Source organism: Lepidothrix coronata, unplaced genomic scaffold, assembly GCF_001604755.1.
Source record: "Lepidothrix coronata isolate B3197 unplaced genomic scaffold, Lepidothrix_coronata-1.0 Scaffold230, whole genome shotgun sequence".
NCBI classification, from domain to species: domain Eukaryota; kingdom Metazoa; phylum Chordata; class Aves; order Passeriformes; family Pipridae; genus Lepidothrix; species Lepidothrix coronata.
In genome coordinates, this window is record NW_016690410.1 from 395,866 (window position 1) to 414,283 (window position 18,418).

General features: G+C 38.2%; 1 protein-coding gene across 3 annotated transcripts in view; it reads left to right on the plus strand.

Annotated features, from left to right (window-relative positions):
• RBKS (ribokinase) overlaps positions 1-18,418 on the plus strand; it is a 70,585-nt gene that overhangs the window by 22,058 nt on the left and 30,109 nt on the right. The window contains exons 3-6 of one of the 3 annotated variants that reach the window (XM_017834227.1): positions 2,785-2,848; positions 5,612-5,674; positions 12,490-12,654; positions 18,140-18,231. In XM_017834227.1, coding sequence (XP_017689716.1) covers positions 2,785-2,848; positions 5,612-5,674; positions 12,490-12,654; positions 18,140-18,231 — 384 coding nt within the window. The remainder of the gene's footprint in view (positions 1-2,784; positions 2,849-5,611; positions 5,675-12,489; positions 12,655-18,139; positions 18,232-18,418) is intronic. The other 2 variants (XM_017834229.1, XM_017834228.1) reach the window with 2 other exon arrangements.

Consider the following 18,418-nt stretch of genomic DNA (forward strand, 5'->3'; position numbering starts at 1 on the left):
TATACTAAATTCTGTTTAAGCCCCCGCTGCATTTGATTCTTACTTAGAAACAGGAAGTGCTGCATTACCATGCTATGTAGTCTTCTCTCTTTAGATGATCCATAAGCCAAATCTAAGTTAAAGTACTGTAAACACGAATTCTCACTTCATTGTAAGAATATAGCTGTGTCTCAGCTGCAGCCCAGAACATGATGGATATTTTCAGTGGTTTTTTTCCTTTTGTATTACTGTCTTATGCTTGTCTTTAGTACCTGTTTAATTCCCTAATGACAAGAAAGAGTAAACACTCCCAATAAAAAAGAGCATATAGAATAGACAAAAATGCCAAGAGATACATGTTGTAATTAATTGTCAGGTACAGATGAGTTTGATTCTCTAGGCTGCTAGAATTCTAGCTGTTATGATGCCAGCTCCACATGGAAAACACGGTCATAAGCAGGGAAAACCCAGAATGAAAATACTGATGTAATTGCACTCATTCTGATATGCAAACTGTGTGACCATAATGCTTGTGCAAATGGCTGTTGTTACGAACTCAAGAAAGAAGAAATGCTATTTCAGCACATACAGTGTTCTGTGGTCAGCAGACTAAGACATTTATTTTTCCGTTCATCCAATAGTTTATCTACCAGGGTCTGTGCAATAGCAGAAAATATTTAAAACAATGTTATATAATTTGACATGGTCAGTACATATGCCCCTAATCTAAAATGAGTCTGATGCCTAATCTTCTGTCTTTCTTAGGGGTAAAGCCTGAATGGAAAGATAAAGCCCTTCAAATGCTCTAGGATTAACTGGGTTGGATGCTGATGAACTAACATGGAAAAAAGTTTCCAGAGGAAAAAATCCTCCATGGACACCCCTCCAAGGGCTTCCCTCTGGCACTGAGATGTCTCACTGCGGGCAAAAGTACTACGACTGATCTCAGCTGTTGTGACAGTTGAGCAGTAAGGGGTGTCTGTCAGTCATGTAGGACCCAGAGCTAAAGGAAGGAAGTTTCAGTTGAGATTTTGGAAAAGGGTTGTGAAATATTTTGTTGCTAAAATAATTGAGCAAATCCTGAGATTTGTTGTAGAAGCTTCGTGGTAGTGACGGAGGGAGAAGGTGATACCATCAGGCGGAACACATTCCGGTAGTACAGCTGTTAGGCTGCAGAGGTTAGCACAGCCTGGGTTTAAACTGCAGCTTCTGGCAACCCTCCCTGTCTGGCAAGCTGGGAGTAGTCAGAGATACAGAAATATTCTAATATGCAAACAATGAATAACAGAGTGACCCAAGTAAATGTTGTTGGGTTGGGTTTTTTCGTTTAGGTGTTTGGTGGTTTGGTTTTTTTTGGGTTTTTTTTTGGTGGTTGTTGTTAGGATTTTTTTATGTGTTAGAGGAATGTTCCATCTAGTTAGACTATTCTGACCTAAATTGCTGTCTTCTTTTGTTGAAAGATTGGAACTATCCTTAATAATGCTTTAGGAAAACCCCTTATAGAAATTGTAGGAAATGAAAACATGTTTCAGATCATGGTTGTGCAATCAAATATGTGGGGGGAAGGATCATCCATCCCTGACACTTTAAATTTTAGAATTCTGAATCACAGGGCTTGATTCTTGTGATCACTACCTAGTACTCAGGCCTTCTCCAAGCTTTCTGAAGGATTGAGCTCATAAATAGACAAATTTCTGACAACTGCCAGTAGAGGAAATTGCTTTGTGCTTCTAGTAACTCAAGTACACAGTCAGCGGTGTAGTGCTGTTTTATGAGAAGATGGATTATTAGTTAGGGCTCCTCATGTAATTCCTTTATTGTCTAGACCCGTCACCAGGATCTTGATTTGGCTCCTAATCTGAAAGATGTTTTTTTCTCTTGCAAAAATACTTCCTGTACCATTGGTTAGTCTTTGATACTGCTCAGATACACAACTCACTCTTGGACTTAGGAGCTATGAATGCTCAAAACAGTCTAAAAGTGAATCAAAAGCTTTGTTGGCTTTATAAATATATTTAATATGCTACTGTGACATTAAGCAAGTTGTACTATTTTGTTTTCTCCATATACCTCATCTCCTTTGTTCAGCTTGTATAATGTAACAAAAGAAATTTGTATTAATCTGAATAAACAGCGAGCAGAATTCTGTTCAGCTAAAAGGATTGGTGGAGCTGAAATTACAAGCCTTTTAACTTGCTGTTAGAAAAACAATACACCATAACTTGACTCCCTAACTCAACTTGATCTGCTGTTGCTGGATAAAGCAAACAAAGAATGTTGAATTTGTAAACAGTACATTTAGTATTGAGAATTATAGAAATTGCCATCTTTATCATCACTTTCTATCCCATAGCCACAGTTTGATATTTTTCCACCAAGGAAACTTGAAGTACAAAATTCAAAATATGAACTGCAATTAGGAAGGACACCAAAATTGCTGTCAAAATTTTCAATTCAAAGCTGAATAATTCAGTACACATCCAGATTTTACAATCCCTGGGAAGTTTCAGTGTCAAAGGAGCACAGTGGTTGTACAACAAAACTGAAATGTAGTGACATGGGTGTAGGGGGGAATTTTGTAATAGGGGAGGAGAAAACTGCAGAACACTGTTCTTATTGTTTGTTAATACTATTCATACATTTTTACTATTATTTCTTAGTGTATTATTTGTTGATTAATAAGGCAAAAGGCTTCAACACAGAAAGTGTATTCAAATTACATTAGAAAATTCTGTTGTGTAAAGATGGTCTATCTATCCTCTCACCTTTCTGTAGAGAAAACCCATTCTTTTATCTTTTGTATAGGTTGGGAAGGATTCCTTTGGCAATGATTATGTTGAAAATTTGAAGAAGAATGGTATTTCTACAGGTAAAATTTTACTTTAAAGAAACCTTTTTTACTATTTTTAAACTTTAAAAACCGGTGGTGGAGGATTTATTATTTTATTGCCTTATTGGATATATTTTACTGTTCAGAATTATGCATAACTGTTTTGATGCAGCAGGCAGGAATGAATGAATATGGGTAAAAATACAGGACTTCTGAAACCACCTGTACCACTAACAATACAATGTAATGTTTTTACCTCTAAACCTCAGATGATTGCATCAGTGCAAGTCACCTGAAGATAACTTACTGATATGCAATTGTTTAGTCTGGCATTAATGATGATAATGCCTGGTGAGAAATTGAAAAATTCAGTCTGATTATTCATTCTCAATTTCATGTTGTGAAGGGAGGGATAGAGTGAAAATGCACTGGTAAACTCAGTACATCTCACCTTTGCTTTGTGAAATGACACGTGCATCATTTTAGAGACTGCAGCTGGTGTTAGCACATGTACACACAAAAATCAATGTTAAAAGGCTTTCAGAAAAAGGGAAAATTAAGCAGCCAAAATCTTCTAGTGTCTGTGCACCTTTGTAACCCTAATTCTCTCTCTATTGCGTGCTGCCTAACTGTATGATCACATTTTTGTCTGCACAACTCGTCTCCTTTAGAGTGGACAAGGATGGACAGATGCAATCATTAAGTGGCTATTCAACATTCTGTTTATCTCTTCTGTTTCATGAAGCCACCAGATTCATGTTCTGCATTATTCAAATCCTGCTTTACAAACGGAAGTATCAGTATTTTGTGGGCTTTTTTATTATACTTATCAGTTTAACATCTAAATATTTCACAAATATATATACAGATTTATTCTTTGCGTATCTTTCAACTTAGGTAAGAAAACCAGTCAAGGATACCATAAAAGCAGTGCTTGTTAGTGTATGGTTTTAAATCTTTCCAAAGCATGCCTACTTCATTAATAAAGTCTTTGATTGTGCAAATAAAGCAATTGTAATGCATAGCACTTAATGAAAATGCATATGCCACAAGGAACCTTGATGTGTTTTTTATTTAAATGATTACTCTTGCAATCTAAACATGAATTTTTAAATAGTCTTTATAGCAGCAAAAGAAAAGTATAGGGAAAAAAATTCAGAAATTCCACTGTATTGCAATTCATTGATACTTAGGTAGATCAGTTGAAGGTTTGGAGCATTTAGGTCCAAGGTACCAATTTCTGCTGATAATATCTCGGAATGGTGTTTGATTGCCACCTCCTGCATTGGTCAGCCCTGGAGAAAGACAGAATGTGCTGCTGGTGAGGCTGATCCAAGATCCCAACTTGCATTCCAGGATCTGGAGGCAGAGGTGATTCAGTGTGCACAGACCTTTTTGCTTAGGATGGTCTTATTTCAGTCCTGGGCCTTTCATCTCAGTTTAATCCTTGTCTAGCCTGTCCCTGTTGTTGAACATAAGGATACTGGTTACTGAATGAAAATGCTTGTTGTAATGCCAGTTCTGCTGGCTGTCATACCTTGGGTCCTTGTTGTATGTCTTCTTTGTTTATGTTGCTCTTATGTTTCCTAGCACATCACTGTACCACTTTCCTTTTCAATTCCAATTTAGTTTGTAATTTTCCCCTTTCCCTGTCGTCCCATCTTCCACAACCAATCAGCTACCAGTGTTGCTCAGACCATTTAGATCTTTGTTGATTTGTTGTTCCCTCTCCCACATTTGAACCGGGCAACTTGTGGGTCATGCTGCAAGAGCATTGAAAGTACAAAAGACACAAGTTCTCTGCTTTCAATTCCAGTGTGCAGACCGAGCTCATGGTGAAAAGAAGCTATAATTGCAAGGGGAGGTCTGCTCTGGCCCTGTAACTGAGCTAGACGAGGGTACCTCCAGGGCGAGTACCTGCAAGACTTCAGTAAAACCCGATGAGCATGATGTTAGGTGTTTTTTCAGCCTTGTTCAAATTTGAGCAGATTGTTAAATTGGCCGCATCTTGAGAAAGAAGCCCACTTTTGCCCAGCATCAAGAACCTCTTCTAAAATGTTAGAAGGCCCAGAGCTTCTCAAAGAAAAAGTCACCATAATTTGTCTCAAATGAAATAGTAAATTTTTTTCAAATACTGTTCTTGGGGAAGTTAAAAAAAACCCTCAACTTTTTGGACAGTTTTCTACTACAGTTCTACTGGTTTCTACTACCAGTTTTGGACCGCTGGTTAATATTTGACAAATCTTCTGTAAACTGAAAACAAGTTCTTATAGTGATAAACATGGAACAATCTTTCTAACAGACAGTGCTGCCGGCTTCACTTCTAGTTAATTTATCTGAATAATAATTCAAAGAGGAAGCATATAGCCCCACCACTGCCTTCACAGCACATGTTAATATTACTGCTGAAATGCAAACCTACACAGAATTAAACTCTGTTTTGTTTTATTATTTTCATTTTTCTCCAGCCTTGACTCTATTGTTTCATTGGATAAAAGAAGTACTTCCAAGTGGGAGTAGAGTGCCTGAGAAGGCTGTATAAATAACATGCTTTCTCTAAAGCAGCAGTGTAGCCAAATTAAAGAATGTTGGACTCGCGTTTCTGTTTTGTGGGTGTAAATTAACACTTTTTGTTGTTGTTAGCTTCTCTGGCATTGTTGCACATGAAAGAGTAATTAGCATTTTCAAATTGCTGGAGGTTATGGGTTCATTTCAGATTTAATTCAATTAAACTGCATCACATGCTATTGGTTGAAAGTAATGTATTGAACTAATGCATGCTCTAACTTTTCCCTTTCTTAGCATTTGTAGATCAGACTACAGATGCTGCTACTGGAACTGCTTCAATAATTGTCAACAGTGAAGGTACGTATTTCTGCTCTGAATTGTCCTCTTTGTTCTGCCTCTGCAGCCATAGAAGAAATGTTTGCCTTGTCACTGTTAGTTGTGGATTTTTTTTTCCCAATTTTTCATTTTTTTCATTATCTTATTCACACTTCATTGCACTTATGTTTATTACGGGCGATGTTGTAGAATGAGATGCCTAAAAGCAGCAGAAACAGATGCTTACATTAGCAGTGTGATAGCCATAATTCAATCAGCCAACTGATCTGTCTAGTTTAGGTTGTCCTGAACACAGAGCGTATCAGAGTTAAAGCTCTCCTTTTCCACTACAACTTATTATAGAATCATTTTGGCTGAGAAAGACCTTTAAGATCATTGAGTCCAACCATTAACCCAACACTTCCAAGTCCATGACTAAACCATGGACTTAAGTGCTATATCTACATGTCTTTTCAATAACTTGAGTTGGTGACTCAACCACTTGTCTATGCAGCCTGTTCCAGTGCTTGACAATCCTTTCAGTGAAGAAATTTTTCCTAATATCCAATCTGAATCTCCCCTGGCACAACTGGAGGCCATTTCCTCTGGTCCCATGAGGGAAGGGTTTGCCTCCTTAGGACACTGAGTCATTATGCCCTCAATCAGGAGAAGGAATTGTCCTTAGTATAAGTAGAAATATTTATGTTGATCTTGTAATTTTAACACAATTCTTGATCCCAAGTTGCATCTACAGTGATGAATACACAGTGAAATGGCATATTTGTTTTTTCTGTGTTAGTTTTCCTTAGCTTGTGCCTTTGCTCTAACATTACAGGGGAAGAAATAAAGATTTGGCTTGTTTTCATACTCTTTTTTCAAGATTGCTAAATTATTCTCAGAAAACTTTCTATCTTTTCTTCAAGCAAGTTGTGCTATTGAGAGCTCTTTAAAGAAGTATGTCTGGATCAAAATGTTAGAGCTCAGGACTGACAATGCTTATGCAAACATAACAATTTAAGTGTGGTTGAATTAGTTCAGTTCTGGTGCTAAGAGCCCTCATTTGAACAGTTACCACAGCTTAGCTGACACATCAACTTAACAATCTTCTGTGTAACCTGATGGTAGTACATTGGGCTACAGCTCAAAATGGGAAAGGAAGCATGACTGTTTACTCCAGCAGCAAATCTGGGAAGGAACTGTGACTGAAGGCAAGTCTACACAGGAACATTCAGGAAAATTAGGCAGATTAGTTAGAGATGTGAGTTTAATTTTCCCTAAGTAAGATTGATCAAAGGCTTGCATGACAGCTCTAATTCAGAAGTAAGGTAGCACTAATACATTGGATAACCTGGATACCTGCCTCCTAACTTCCACTTCCTTCTCTTGGTTTGGATCAGCAGGTAAATTACCAACAGCAATGCTTAACACTTCTTTCTTATGCCACATACAGTCCCTATGGCCATTGTAAATAGGAGAGATAGTGGGAATCCAGTATCACTCCCAGGCTTCACTGTTTTGTTCGTGTTTTGCATTAGGCTTTCCTGTCCAGAGCAGTTGAATAAGAACCAGTTTTATTACTTCCCGAATCATATGCATGGCCAGCTAAGATAAACATAGTCTAAACTTGAATGAGCAGAGGAGAACCTGTTATAATTTTAACACCATGAATTTTTCTGAAGGCTAAGGACAGAACAATCTTGTTGATATAAAACCTTTATAAGCACAGGAAAGGGAAATTGATTGTTCATGGCCATGAGGTTCACAGTGGGATATCTTACATGTTAGTGACAGTGTGAAGGGTCTCTGATAGTCTTGTGATTCACATAGTAAAAGAATGATGCATAAATTCATGTAGTTTATGTGTTTGAGAAACTGAAAAGTCCTATGTTAACACTGGCCTCAGATTCCATTTAAAATCTAGTAGAAGAACAAACCTGGTCAGAACTATGCTCTAAAGCAAACAGATGCACAGAATTGGTAATGGTTCTTGTTGTTACTTCTCCACAAAACCATCTGGTGCCTGAATTGAGTAAATTGCAATAAAATAGCAGCACTTATGTGCTTTGCTGTTGCAAGAGACACTATTTTTTTCCTGTAGAAACCTGGTTGATTTGACCTAAACAGGTTTTACAGCACTTTTCAGTGGGCTTGTCTGCACATGCATGTTTTACTGCAGTGGCTGTGCTGGCATAGCTGAAACACCACAGCATTGACTGGACTGAGGTAATTTCTGCTACTTCAAATTATACCTAAAAGGGAAGCATTTGAAATTGGGGTTGATGATGGTGTTTTGTGTTAAGACAATGAGGGACAAATAAAAACCATAGCTATCATCTCTTTAAATTGCCAAGTTTTAATTGCTCTATTTTCACACACCTAATCTGCCCTTTTTCTTACCAGTTCTTTACAAATACTGATACTTGGGAAACTTAAATCAACTGAGTAATATCACAGGCAGAAGTAAGAGAGATACTCAAGAAGAGACTGTATGAGACTGTGATGTATGAGTGAAGGCAGAGGAAAAGAAAGCTGTAGAGAGCAGTCAGAGCAGAGAGAGAGCAGTAACAGCAGTTCCCTGTTGTTACCTCAGTATGTCTAGCTGGTGCTGCAGAATTTGTGGGAAGATTTTTACTGGTTAGTGAATTGCACAACTGTAATTCACACACTATTGCAATTGGTAAAGTACTAAAAATTTGAAAATTATTGGGCACAGTTGATACTCTCAAAGTTGCATTATATTCTGGGGCAATACAGTATAGTTTCAATAAAAGATAGAGAGGTTAAATCTCTGCCTTAATGCAAAACAGTGAAGAGATGTTTAACAAGTTTATAGTGCTGCACTGGAAAGCGTGCAGTCCAGAGGTGCTGCAAGGTTCCCTCTGGATGGTCTCAGAAATCTGTCCAGAAGTCTTGCTGGGACCTTGCCTTCCTTTCAGTTTTCTCTTTCGTGCAACTACCTTTTCAGGTAAGTTTTGACTGAACACAAGCTTCAGTATATCAGGACCCTGTACAATTCAAATTTGTACTTTCTGTCTTAAGGATAAAAGTTGGTACATCCACCTGCTTTTCTTAACACATTTTCTTCGAGGTGCATCACACCACTTTGAACCCCAGGTTTTGTTTCCCCTTTCAGCCTGCCTCTTGCCACGAGCTCTGTCACTTAGCACACCTTCTGCTAACAGTGTGCTATTGGGTGGTGAGAACTCCATGAAGTGTTGTACTTTTACATACACTTTTAGGGAGGAAAAACCCTCTTTATGAATAATTTTTTACATGAAGTTTATTGCAGCTTTGTCCATATCTGGTACTGACTGTTGATGGTGCCATTATGCTGACCTGACAGGACTAGAGGTTTCAACAAGTCCAACAGCTTCCACATGCATAGCAAAAATTCAGTGGAGGGACAACAGAGATTGGCAGGTCGTGATTAAAGTTCTCTTGATTATTGCAAGTTAAGACACAGGGCTCACCTACACAGAACACTGTGAGATAACCCTCACTTGAGACAGGCATTGTGCTGACTTTATGATAAGGTTATTAATCATTCATGAACAGTGAATAGACATTATTTTGTAAGTAAGTGTACCTTCAGTACCAAAGCACTACTAGTATAGAAACATTCAAAATATATATTTAGATAAGGCTAAATAAACAAGGCAAACTTAGCATACATATGCCAGCTTGTTTGAATTATACTTTCCAAAGAGGAAAATCTTTGTTTTGAACCTTCAGGTTTGTGAAGAAATGTCACCTGAATTTTAGAGACTTTCTATTGACATTCATCATGAACTTGAATGTTTTGTGTAAAAGACTATTCAATACTTCTATCAAGTGGTTGCATAGAAATTGTGATACTGTAACACACCCAAAACTTGCCCTCATATTCATGAACTGTGTGATTTGGCAGCAAAAGCTTTTCTTATAACATTCTTTTCTGGTCACAAATGTAATCTTTTTTCTGTATGAATTATTATGCACAAGCTCTGCAGCTATTGTTACAATTGCACTGTTTGAGATTTTGGTGAATTCTTAGCACTACTGATGGTTTTTAGGCTCATCATCCAGTTTTAAAGAGTGATAGTTATTGCACTATGGTGTTTACTGGTTTGACACTGATTTTTCCACTGGCACTTCTCATCTGGTGGCATCTATAAAATGACCCTTGTAAAGGAAGTCTAACTTGAGTTACCTATCTTTCTAAGAAGTGACAGTATCAGGTTTAGAAGCCCAGCTGAGGACATGAGTATTTACATATGCAGCATTCATGCTGATTGTACCCAATCCCATCTGGTGTAAGCTTGTGCAAGTTATCAGCTTCATTTAGCTGTTATAGCTTATAGCAATTGCGAATGTGGCCCTTAATATTCTAGCTGATGTCTGCAAAACTTAAAATTATATAGATGCTCCCATCGAAACTCAGAATTTTTAGTCTAAGAAAAGATATTTTAGAATTAATGGTAGTGCAGTCAGTATATTGTTCTCATTCTTAGTGTAGGTAATGTTTTGCCACACTGGAGTGGTTTTAAAAGTTAGGTGTACAGCTTAAGGCTTTGCCTGGAGGTAACAGAGATACATAGACATTTCTGGACAATAGTTTTTCTCCTCAAAAAGATATCTAAGATATGTAAGTCTAAAAAACCTCTGAAAATATTTATCTCTTCTCCTCGTTGAAGGAACCTAGAAAAATAATTTTTAGAGATTAGTTTTCTTAGACTTTTCTAGTATGTAAGATTTTTTTTTAAAGTTAAAAAATTAGTTCATGTTGGACAAGATGAATCCCACCCCTCTTTGCCATCTGTCTTTAACTCTGTTGTCCCTGGTGCTGATTTCCCATCTGATTTCCCTGGCAAGAAATAATTGCTGTCAACAAAATGGTTGCTGTCAATACGAAATTTTGGGGTTTATTGTGAATGCATGGGTCCAGACTATGCCTTCATGCACCCTGGTGTAAGTTTGTGCGGACTGCTGACCTTCAGTTAGTGTGGTATATGCAGCTAAGGAGAGAATGGGGGAGGTTGCCTCCAGATTGGGTTAAGCCTATCTGGATTGTTGCACCGTAGTAGGTACTGCAGTTCCCTGGCAGGTTTGAAAGCAGACTCTATGTCTCTGACCTTCTGTAGTTACAGAGAAAAGCTTCAGACTGTGATCTAGTGCAGCATGGTCTACCTTGAATTTGCACATATGGGTTTAAGCAAACAGCCCTCCTTATCGCCTTGGGCCATTAGCTCTAAAGTCTAATAATAATATACATGTCAGTACAGCTAAAGAGTTCAGCAAGATAATGCAGCAAGACATGTGGATAGAGTCTAAGATTCTGGGAAGCACATAGTCCAGGCAGAAAATAAATAGATTTTTGTTCTACTGATTCCCTGCCTTTTGCTGTTTGCACTGCTGCACCCTATAAGCTTTCAAAATATATGCTTGGTAAAATAGGTGCAATTTGCCTTTGAATATTTTCTCAACAGGATTCAGATATCTTTGGTAACATTTACTTGTTGCAGAAGGTTTTTTTGTTTTCTTTTCTTTTGTTTTTTATCCAAGATGCCCATCATTGTCTGTTGAAAAGCAGGGCGTTGGCTTTAAGTGCTGAGGTTTTGCTTTTCATATGCAGCTGTTCTGTACCAAACCATTGACAGCAGAATTGCTTTGGAAAGCTTGGGTCCCTCCCTCTGAGCTCACTATATTATTCTTTCCATTGTCCTGCTTTCTTTTCAGAACATATTTAGGGAGAGAAGCTTTGCACGTTTCTTATTCAAAGGACTTTGAAGTCACATTCAACAAAAATAATGTATTTAAAAACATAAATATTTATTTGCAGAGTAATTCAGTTCATTACAGAATTGGTAGCCTTTAATGATTGGCAGTCCTTAAAGGAATCTTCAGCGGGGGCGGGCTGAGCCTGTAAATCAAGGAACAACTGACTTATTGAATTTAATACCTGAGTGATTAATAATAAATTTTAATTTGAAGGCACCCATGCCTGAAGGTCTCTAGGTGTTGTAATAGAGATTAAAAAGAGAAAGAAGCTGCAATAAAAGGTGATTTGTGTGTCTGAAGAAAAACAAAAGAATATTTGGAACCTCACCTAACTCTTACACAAACTACAGGAATGGAAAGGATCTTAGATGTGCTTTGAGACACTGCTGTGCTTCCACATGCGTAGCTTTGCTTAGACCATTCTATTGGCCAGCTTTAGGTGCAGAATAAGCTGTCGCCCACCTTCTTCACTCACTTCTGATAAAGCTCTCCTTAGACGCAGGCATCACCTCTCTGGGTTTTGGTGACAAGCTGCTTCTGGTTTCCATGATGGTTAGGAGCCCTAACTTAAATGTCTCAGGTAAATGGCGCAAGCCTGCTTCTCTGAAATCTAAAGAACATGCATAATTTTCGAAGCTGTGTGAAATACTGTTTGTTCCCAGCTGATGGGAAAATTCTGGCATAGGAATTCAGTAATCACATTGATGCTTTTCTTTTCCAAATGCTACTGGAATATTTTAGGAAAATGGAAATATCAGCCCGTGTATCCCCCATGTCCACTGTGACTAGTACAGTGCTTCTTTAGAGTTCATAGAAAACACCGAAATAAGACTGAGGAATGGCCATACACGATTTTTCCCAAAGAAATATATAATGCATTTTTTATGCAGTACAGCATTCATTCGTCCATCGAGCTTTTTAGTTATCCTCTGAAATATTTGGATATTTGAAAATGTCAGCAATGCATACATTTTTAGTGGGGATTTTTTTGGAAAGTAAATTGAAATACTCATCTTAAATGTATTGTAAAAAAATCAAGGAATTGTTTTACATACTTCATTGCAAAAGCTAATGTAAAAAGCACTATATCTTCTCTTTAGGACAGAATGTTATTGTCATAGTCCCAGGAGCCAACCTGCTTTTAAATTTTGAAGACCTGAAGAGGGCTTCTGATGTCATCTGTAAAGCCAAAGTGCTTGTTTGCCAGCTAGAAATAACCCCTGCTGTTTCTCTTGAAGCTCTGAAAATGGCACGTGCCAGTGGAGGTAATTTGACATAAGCCATTCTGTCTCTTTCATTTGTGCTGCATGAAAAATATTCTTTATCGTGCTTTCTAAATAAAGATCCTGTGGTCTATTCTGGTTTCTGTCATACTAGTTTTATTTAGAATTGAAACAATAGCCAACAAATTCATGCTATGCTAATGAAAACTGAATTCAGTTTTAAAATTTTGCAGTGTTTACCTTGAATGGCAAATCAAGCCATATCCTTATAATCTCCTCCTATATGTCTGATGCTGCCTTTCCACCTACTTTCATGTGGTGACTAAATAAAGTATAATGTTGCAAGGTCAGGAGCTATAGGCCTGACTCTGGTATTATTCCAGAGCAGAACAAGGATAATGAGTGCGAGTCAGTAAAGTTCCACTCACAGTAAAGTAAATCAAATTACCTTAAAACCAGACTTATGTCTGTGTTCTCCTAGCATAGCAGTAGGTATGGCTGTGGTTTTCTATACAGTAGTTGACATCCTTAAAATAAAATAAAAGTGTTTTTTCTTCTTAACTAAAATTCTTAGAGTGTGTCTGGGCATAATGCCATTGAAGAGACACAGTCATGGTCTGTGAAATGATTAGTAAATTGTTACTGTACTGTACTTTTAAATGTAGGGCATTGTTCCTTCAGTGTAGCATATATGTAGATGAAAGCTGGCATTTTGCCTGAATAGGATGGGGTTTTGTTACCAACATAATGTTTTTGTTTTTTAAAATGCCTGTAATGCTTTCAGTTACTCAAGCACAGTTACCACAGTATTTGAACACTAAGTAAATAATTGTGCAAGTGAGGCATCTATATGAGGTTTAAAAAATGTTTTTCCTATCTATCCAGAAGATAAGACTGGGAGAGGACAGCTCATAGCATGATCAGTCACGCAGTGGATCAGGGATGGAACTGGGATCAGAACTAGCTAGTTCCTTGCAGCTGGGCCAAGGCTTGCTCCAATAGATCACAGCGTGCTGAGATTGTTGGCTCTTCAGTTCTCCTTCTGCAGCCATGATCTGTCGTGCACCTGTTGTGATCACTGGTGTTCATGCACTAGTGCAGATGTCAGAGCTTTATGCATCGTGTTCGTGTGTTCCGTGCCGATTTAAGCAACGTTGTTAGATGGGAGGCTGGGAGAGAGGGCCCCGAAACTGTGGTGGTAATAGTCATAAACTCCATGAACAGAACCGTGCATGGGGAAAAATTATTTGAATTTCTGTTTGAAATGTCAAAACTGGGTTTGTGCAAATCTAAATAAAAATTGAAAACTTTAAAAACTGAATAGCACTTGAAATGCTTAAAATTCCAGGGACAGGGGGGTGGGAGGGGCAGGAGGAGGGAGGACATGGAACAGAACTTACTATATTTTCATTATGTTTTATGAAAATGGATAAAAGCATTCTTAATCTAGTGGTTAATGGACTATAGTTGAGCCATGAATCAATACCCATGACTTATTTTGTCTACTTCTAACTCTATGCACAGATTTGGCAAGATGCTTCACACTTCTGTCACCCTCCTGTGGCAAGATGCCAGCCTGTGACAGAAGAAAAGATAGGATTTTTTAAACGCAATTGAAAAAATTCAAACCTGATACATGAAACAGGAAGGCAACCATTTGGCAGCCGTAGACAGCAAAATATATCGAGAAAAGATAGTAGTCAACTGTGGGCCAGCTATAGTTCTGTGCTGTCAGCATGCTATCATTGTGCAGCTCTTCTATCAGGAAAGTTTGGTTGCTTCTGCTTTAAAGCAATAAGCTACACATGGTCAAATGGCATGTGCCATCAAATCTAAGTAAACAGCTGAGTTTGTGGCACTGTAAAAATCTATCCGTAGCCAACAGTAAATTTTTAATGTAGTTTCCCTTCTTTTAGCCTGCAATAGCCTCATGTATAATGTAGTACTGCATGTTAGAATGTGCACTTGACTATTTTTGTTTAAAACAGATGCATATCCAGATGCCTCAAACCTCTGTTTCAATGGGTTTTTTGCTTGTTTTTCTTCATTCTTACTGAAAGAAATAAACAAAAGCGAGAAAGAATATGATCACACAAGCAAGAACTCTTTGGTTCTCTTCAGTGAACATCATCTGGATCTATAAGCTAGAGAGAGACATCTCATGGCTCAAGGATGGAAGGAAGGAAGGGAGGAAGGATTGTGAAGTAGGTATAAACTGTAGTGGAAATCTGGCTGGACTAGTAGAGGGTTTTAGTGGCTGATGGTGAGAAGCTGCTGCTGCTTCCAAGGGGGGGATCACTTCACTGATGGGCAAACTGTTATTTTATATCAAAGTCTGTAAAATAGTTTTTGGGCTTCTGTAAAGACAGACTCCTTTAAAGATGGCCGATAATGCCATACAAGTGGCATATTCATATAGCCTATTAATACTTTAGTGAAGAATGAGCTGGAAGCAGCCTCAGTTATTAAGATTCCATGTCACTTGCAAGTAAAGGATCTATTTTTCAGATGCTTCAACTTTTTTATCTTGGGCTGCAATTTTTCATATCAGCTGTTTGTCTGTCATTAAACTCCTTGTGATTTCTGCCAAAGCACTGTGGCTGCAGAAACCAAGCAATGGAAAATGCCTCCCACCCTACCTCCTTTAAATTTTGGATACTGGCTACCTTAAAATTTACTTTAGACTTGATAGCAAGGGAGCTTTCTTTTAAAGCTAAGCCTTTATGATGGTACATAAACCTACATGATTTTAACTGTATTATCTGCCTTTGGAAAATAAGTACCTCTCACATAGACTTCACAAAATTGTTAAGGTCTTCACAGCTAGCTTCTCCCAAGAGTCTGTCCACACAGGTAGTTGTCCATTTGGGCAGCATGAGTTGCAGTGTAATTCCTGAATCTGGTTTTAGGCAACTTCTTTTATACTGTTAAAGATCTGTTTTAGACTCAGAAAGCACAGAGCAGGAGCTTGCTTGATTTAAATACAGAAAAGACAAAGCTGGACGGGAATGCTGGGGAGAGAGAGTAGATTTCAGACAAGGGAAATGTAGGAGGGATTTGCTTGATTTTTGGGGGTGGCAGAGGAAGAAGGAAGGGAGAAGCCAAAAGGGGAACAAAATTGGAACAAAGATGAGGATTTGTTGAATAGAGATTGGAATATGGGTATAGAGGCAGGGAGTAGGCTGTGGGCACTGGAAGTGGGAATCAGAAAGCAGAGAGGGGGCGTAAAGAGATACAATGTGAAATTTGAGTGGAAAAGGTTACAATTGCATAGTTCCTGTGCAAGGAGGCATAAAGACAAAAAGTAGGTGAGGAGAATGAATCTTGGAATAGGGAGAGAGAAGTGGATGAGCTCGAGAAGTGGGCCCACGGGAATCGCATATGATTTAACAAGACCAAGTGCAAGGTGCTGCACCTGGGTCAGGGCAACCCCAGTATCAGCACAGGCTGGGGGATGAACAGACCAAGAGCAGCTCTGCCAAGGGGTTGGGGGTGCTGATGGATGAGAGACTGGACATGACACAGCAGTGTGCGCTTGCAGGCCAGAAAGCCAGTCATGTCTTGGTCTGCATCCAAAGCAGCATGACCAGCAGGGCAAGGGATGTAATTCTGCCCCTCTACTGTGCTCTAGTGAGACTCACCTGGAGTACTGTGTCCATCTCTGGGGTCCTTAGAACAGGAAGGACATTGACCTGTTGGACCGAGTCCAGAGAAGGGCCTCCAAGATTATTAGAGGAATGGAGCACCTCTCCTATGAGGAAAGGCTAAGAGAATTGGGATTGGTCAGCCTGGAAAAGAGAAAGCTTTGGGGTGACCTAATTGCGGCCTTCCAGTACCTGAAGGGAGCCTACAAAAAAGATGGAAAGAAACTTTTAACAAGAACATGGAGTGACAGGACAAAGGGGAATGGCCGTCCAACACCCAGGCCATTGTATGATTCTGTAATTCTATGAAAGATTTTGGGCAGAAAATTTGGTGTTCCTCAGGAGAACCAAACAGAGCACCCTCTTCTTCACAGCCTGAAAGAAGATTACTTAAAACCCAAGTTGGAACACTTCCAGTGCTGCTCCTGACCCGTGTATATGTTGGTATGATACCACATGACAGAGTTTGTTTTCCAGTATATGCTGTTAGTTTGTTTTACCTAGGAAAGTATACCTTAAAGATTTGTGTTTTAGAAAACTTTATTAGGGTTGCAGTTCAGAAAATAGGAAATGCAAGAGTTAAGGTTGCCTGTGAAACCTTAATTTGTCTCCTTTCTGCATATGTATTATGTTGCAGTCTTTAATTATGTGATCACATGCTGTTTTTCAGTGGTATGTGATCATATAATTAAAGAGTTTATTATAATACATACTGTATTGTAATAATATAAGGGAACCAAATTAAGATTTCATTGGAGTTTCTAATCCTGGCATTTTCCAACTTCTGAGTACAAGTCTTTGTCACTTTAATACTCTTTTAAACGAGGCAGGTAGAGGGGCATGATAAAGTTGTACAGTCAAGGGCTAAAACTTGCAGAGTATTGATCACCTAACTTCTAAACCTCTTGGTACTCAGATTTTGGAAGTCTCTGCGCATCTTTGTCTTTTAGGGCATTAACTGAGATTCAGAAGCATTCAGGATGTCTGACAATTATGTGATATAGCTTACAGTCTAAATATGTGTTCAGGACTGAAAATTTATGCATCTAAATTGGAAGATTTGGTCAATTACTATAAGGAATATTTCTGAAGTAAGTGTGTGCTTTATTTAAAAATGATGGCCTTGTGGTTAAGACACAAGTATTAATCATAAAATTGGCAAAGTGAGAATCCAAGGCTGCAGACTTCCTGTGTTAGCAGTGAGTAAGTCACACTGTCCTCATGACAAACCTTTTCTGCTGTTACAAGGGGCCTTAGGCTACTACTCTTTAAAGTTAGGTTAACTAACATATTCTACCACGTGTTAAGTTTAGGTCTGGCTCAGCCAGATAGCATATTGAAAATATACAGTGCCTTGTCTACGCTACAGTTTTATAATGTGGCAGTTTGAACAAGTTAGGTAACACATTCAGAAGCATGTTTAACTCCTTGTCTGGACATGCCCTTCATTACTCCATAACCCATGATTCTTCACGTACAGAACTAAGATAGCCAAGCTGAAAAAATTCTAGAACTAAATCAGTTCTTGTAAAACTTATTAATATCCTGGAAGAAGCACCATCAGTTAAACAAATTGCATGACTGTTTAAGGATTTTTTTCTCTCTTTTTTTGATTTAGTAATTTCTTGGCTATTTTTTCTGTTACTCTTCTGTCACATTCCCATCATTACAGGTGCCTGCACATGAATTAGAATGGAACTTCAATATAAATAAAGTTTTTAGCAGTTGTATAAAACGAGGACATGGAAACTGAGAATCATTTGTATGTTAATAATAAACACTGGGGGCCGTGAATTAAACACAATGGTGTTTCAAGTGATGATTTACGAATCTAAACTGCTACAAATTTAGACTTTCTTTTTCTTTTTTTTTTCTTTTTCCAGTAAAGACTTTATTTAATCCAGCTCCAGCCCTTGCTGACCTAGATCCACAGTTTTATATCTATTCTGATATCTTCTGCTGCAATGAAACTGAGGTAATGGTCATATCTCATATTAAAGGAGTCTTAAGCAGTAAAATATCAGAGATACTCTTCTTAGAAATGCAGCATAGGGAGCAGGAAAATTGAGCCATGCTCCTCTTACATAGGACTTTTGGAGGTAACAGATTTGATTTCTAATATAAACAACAGAGGGTTGTTCTAGAATACCTTTAGCTTGCAC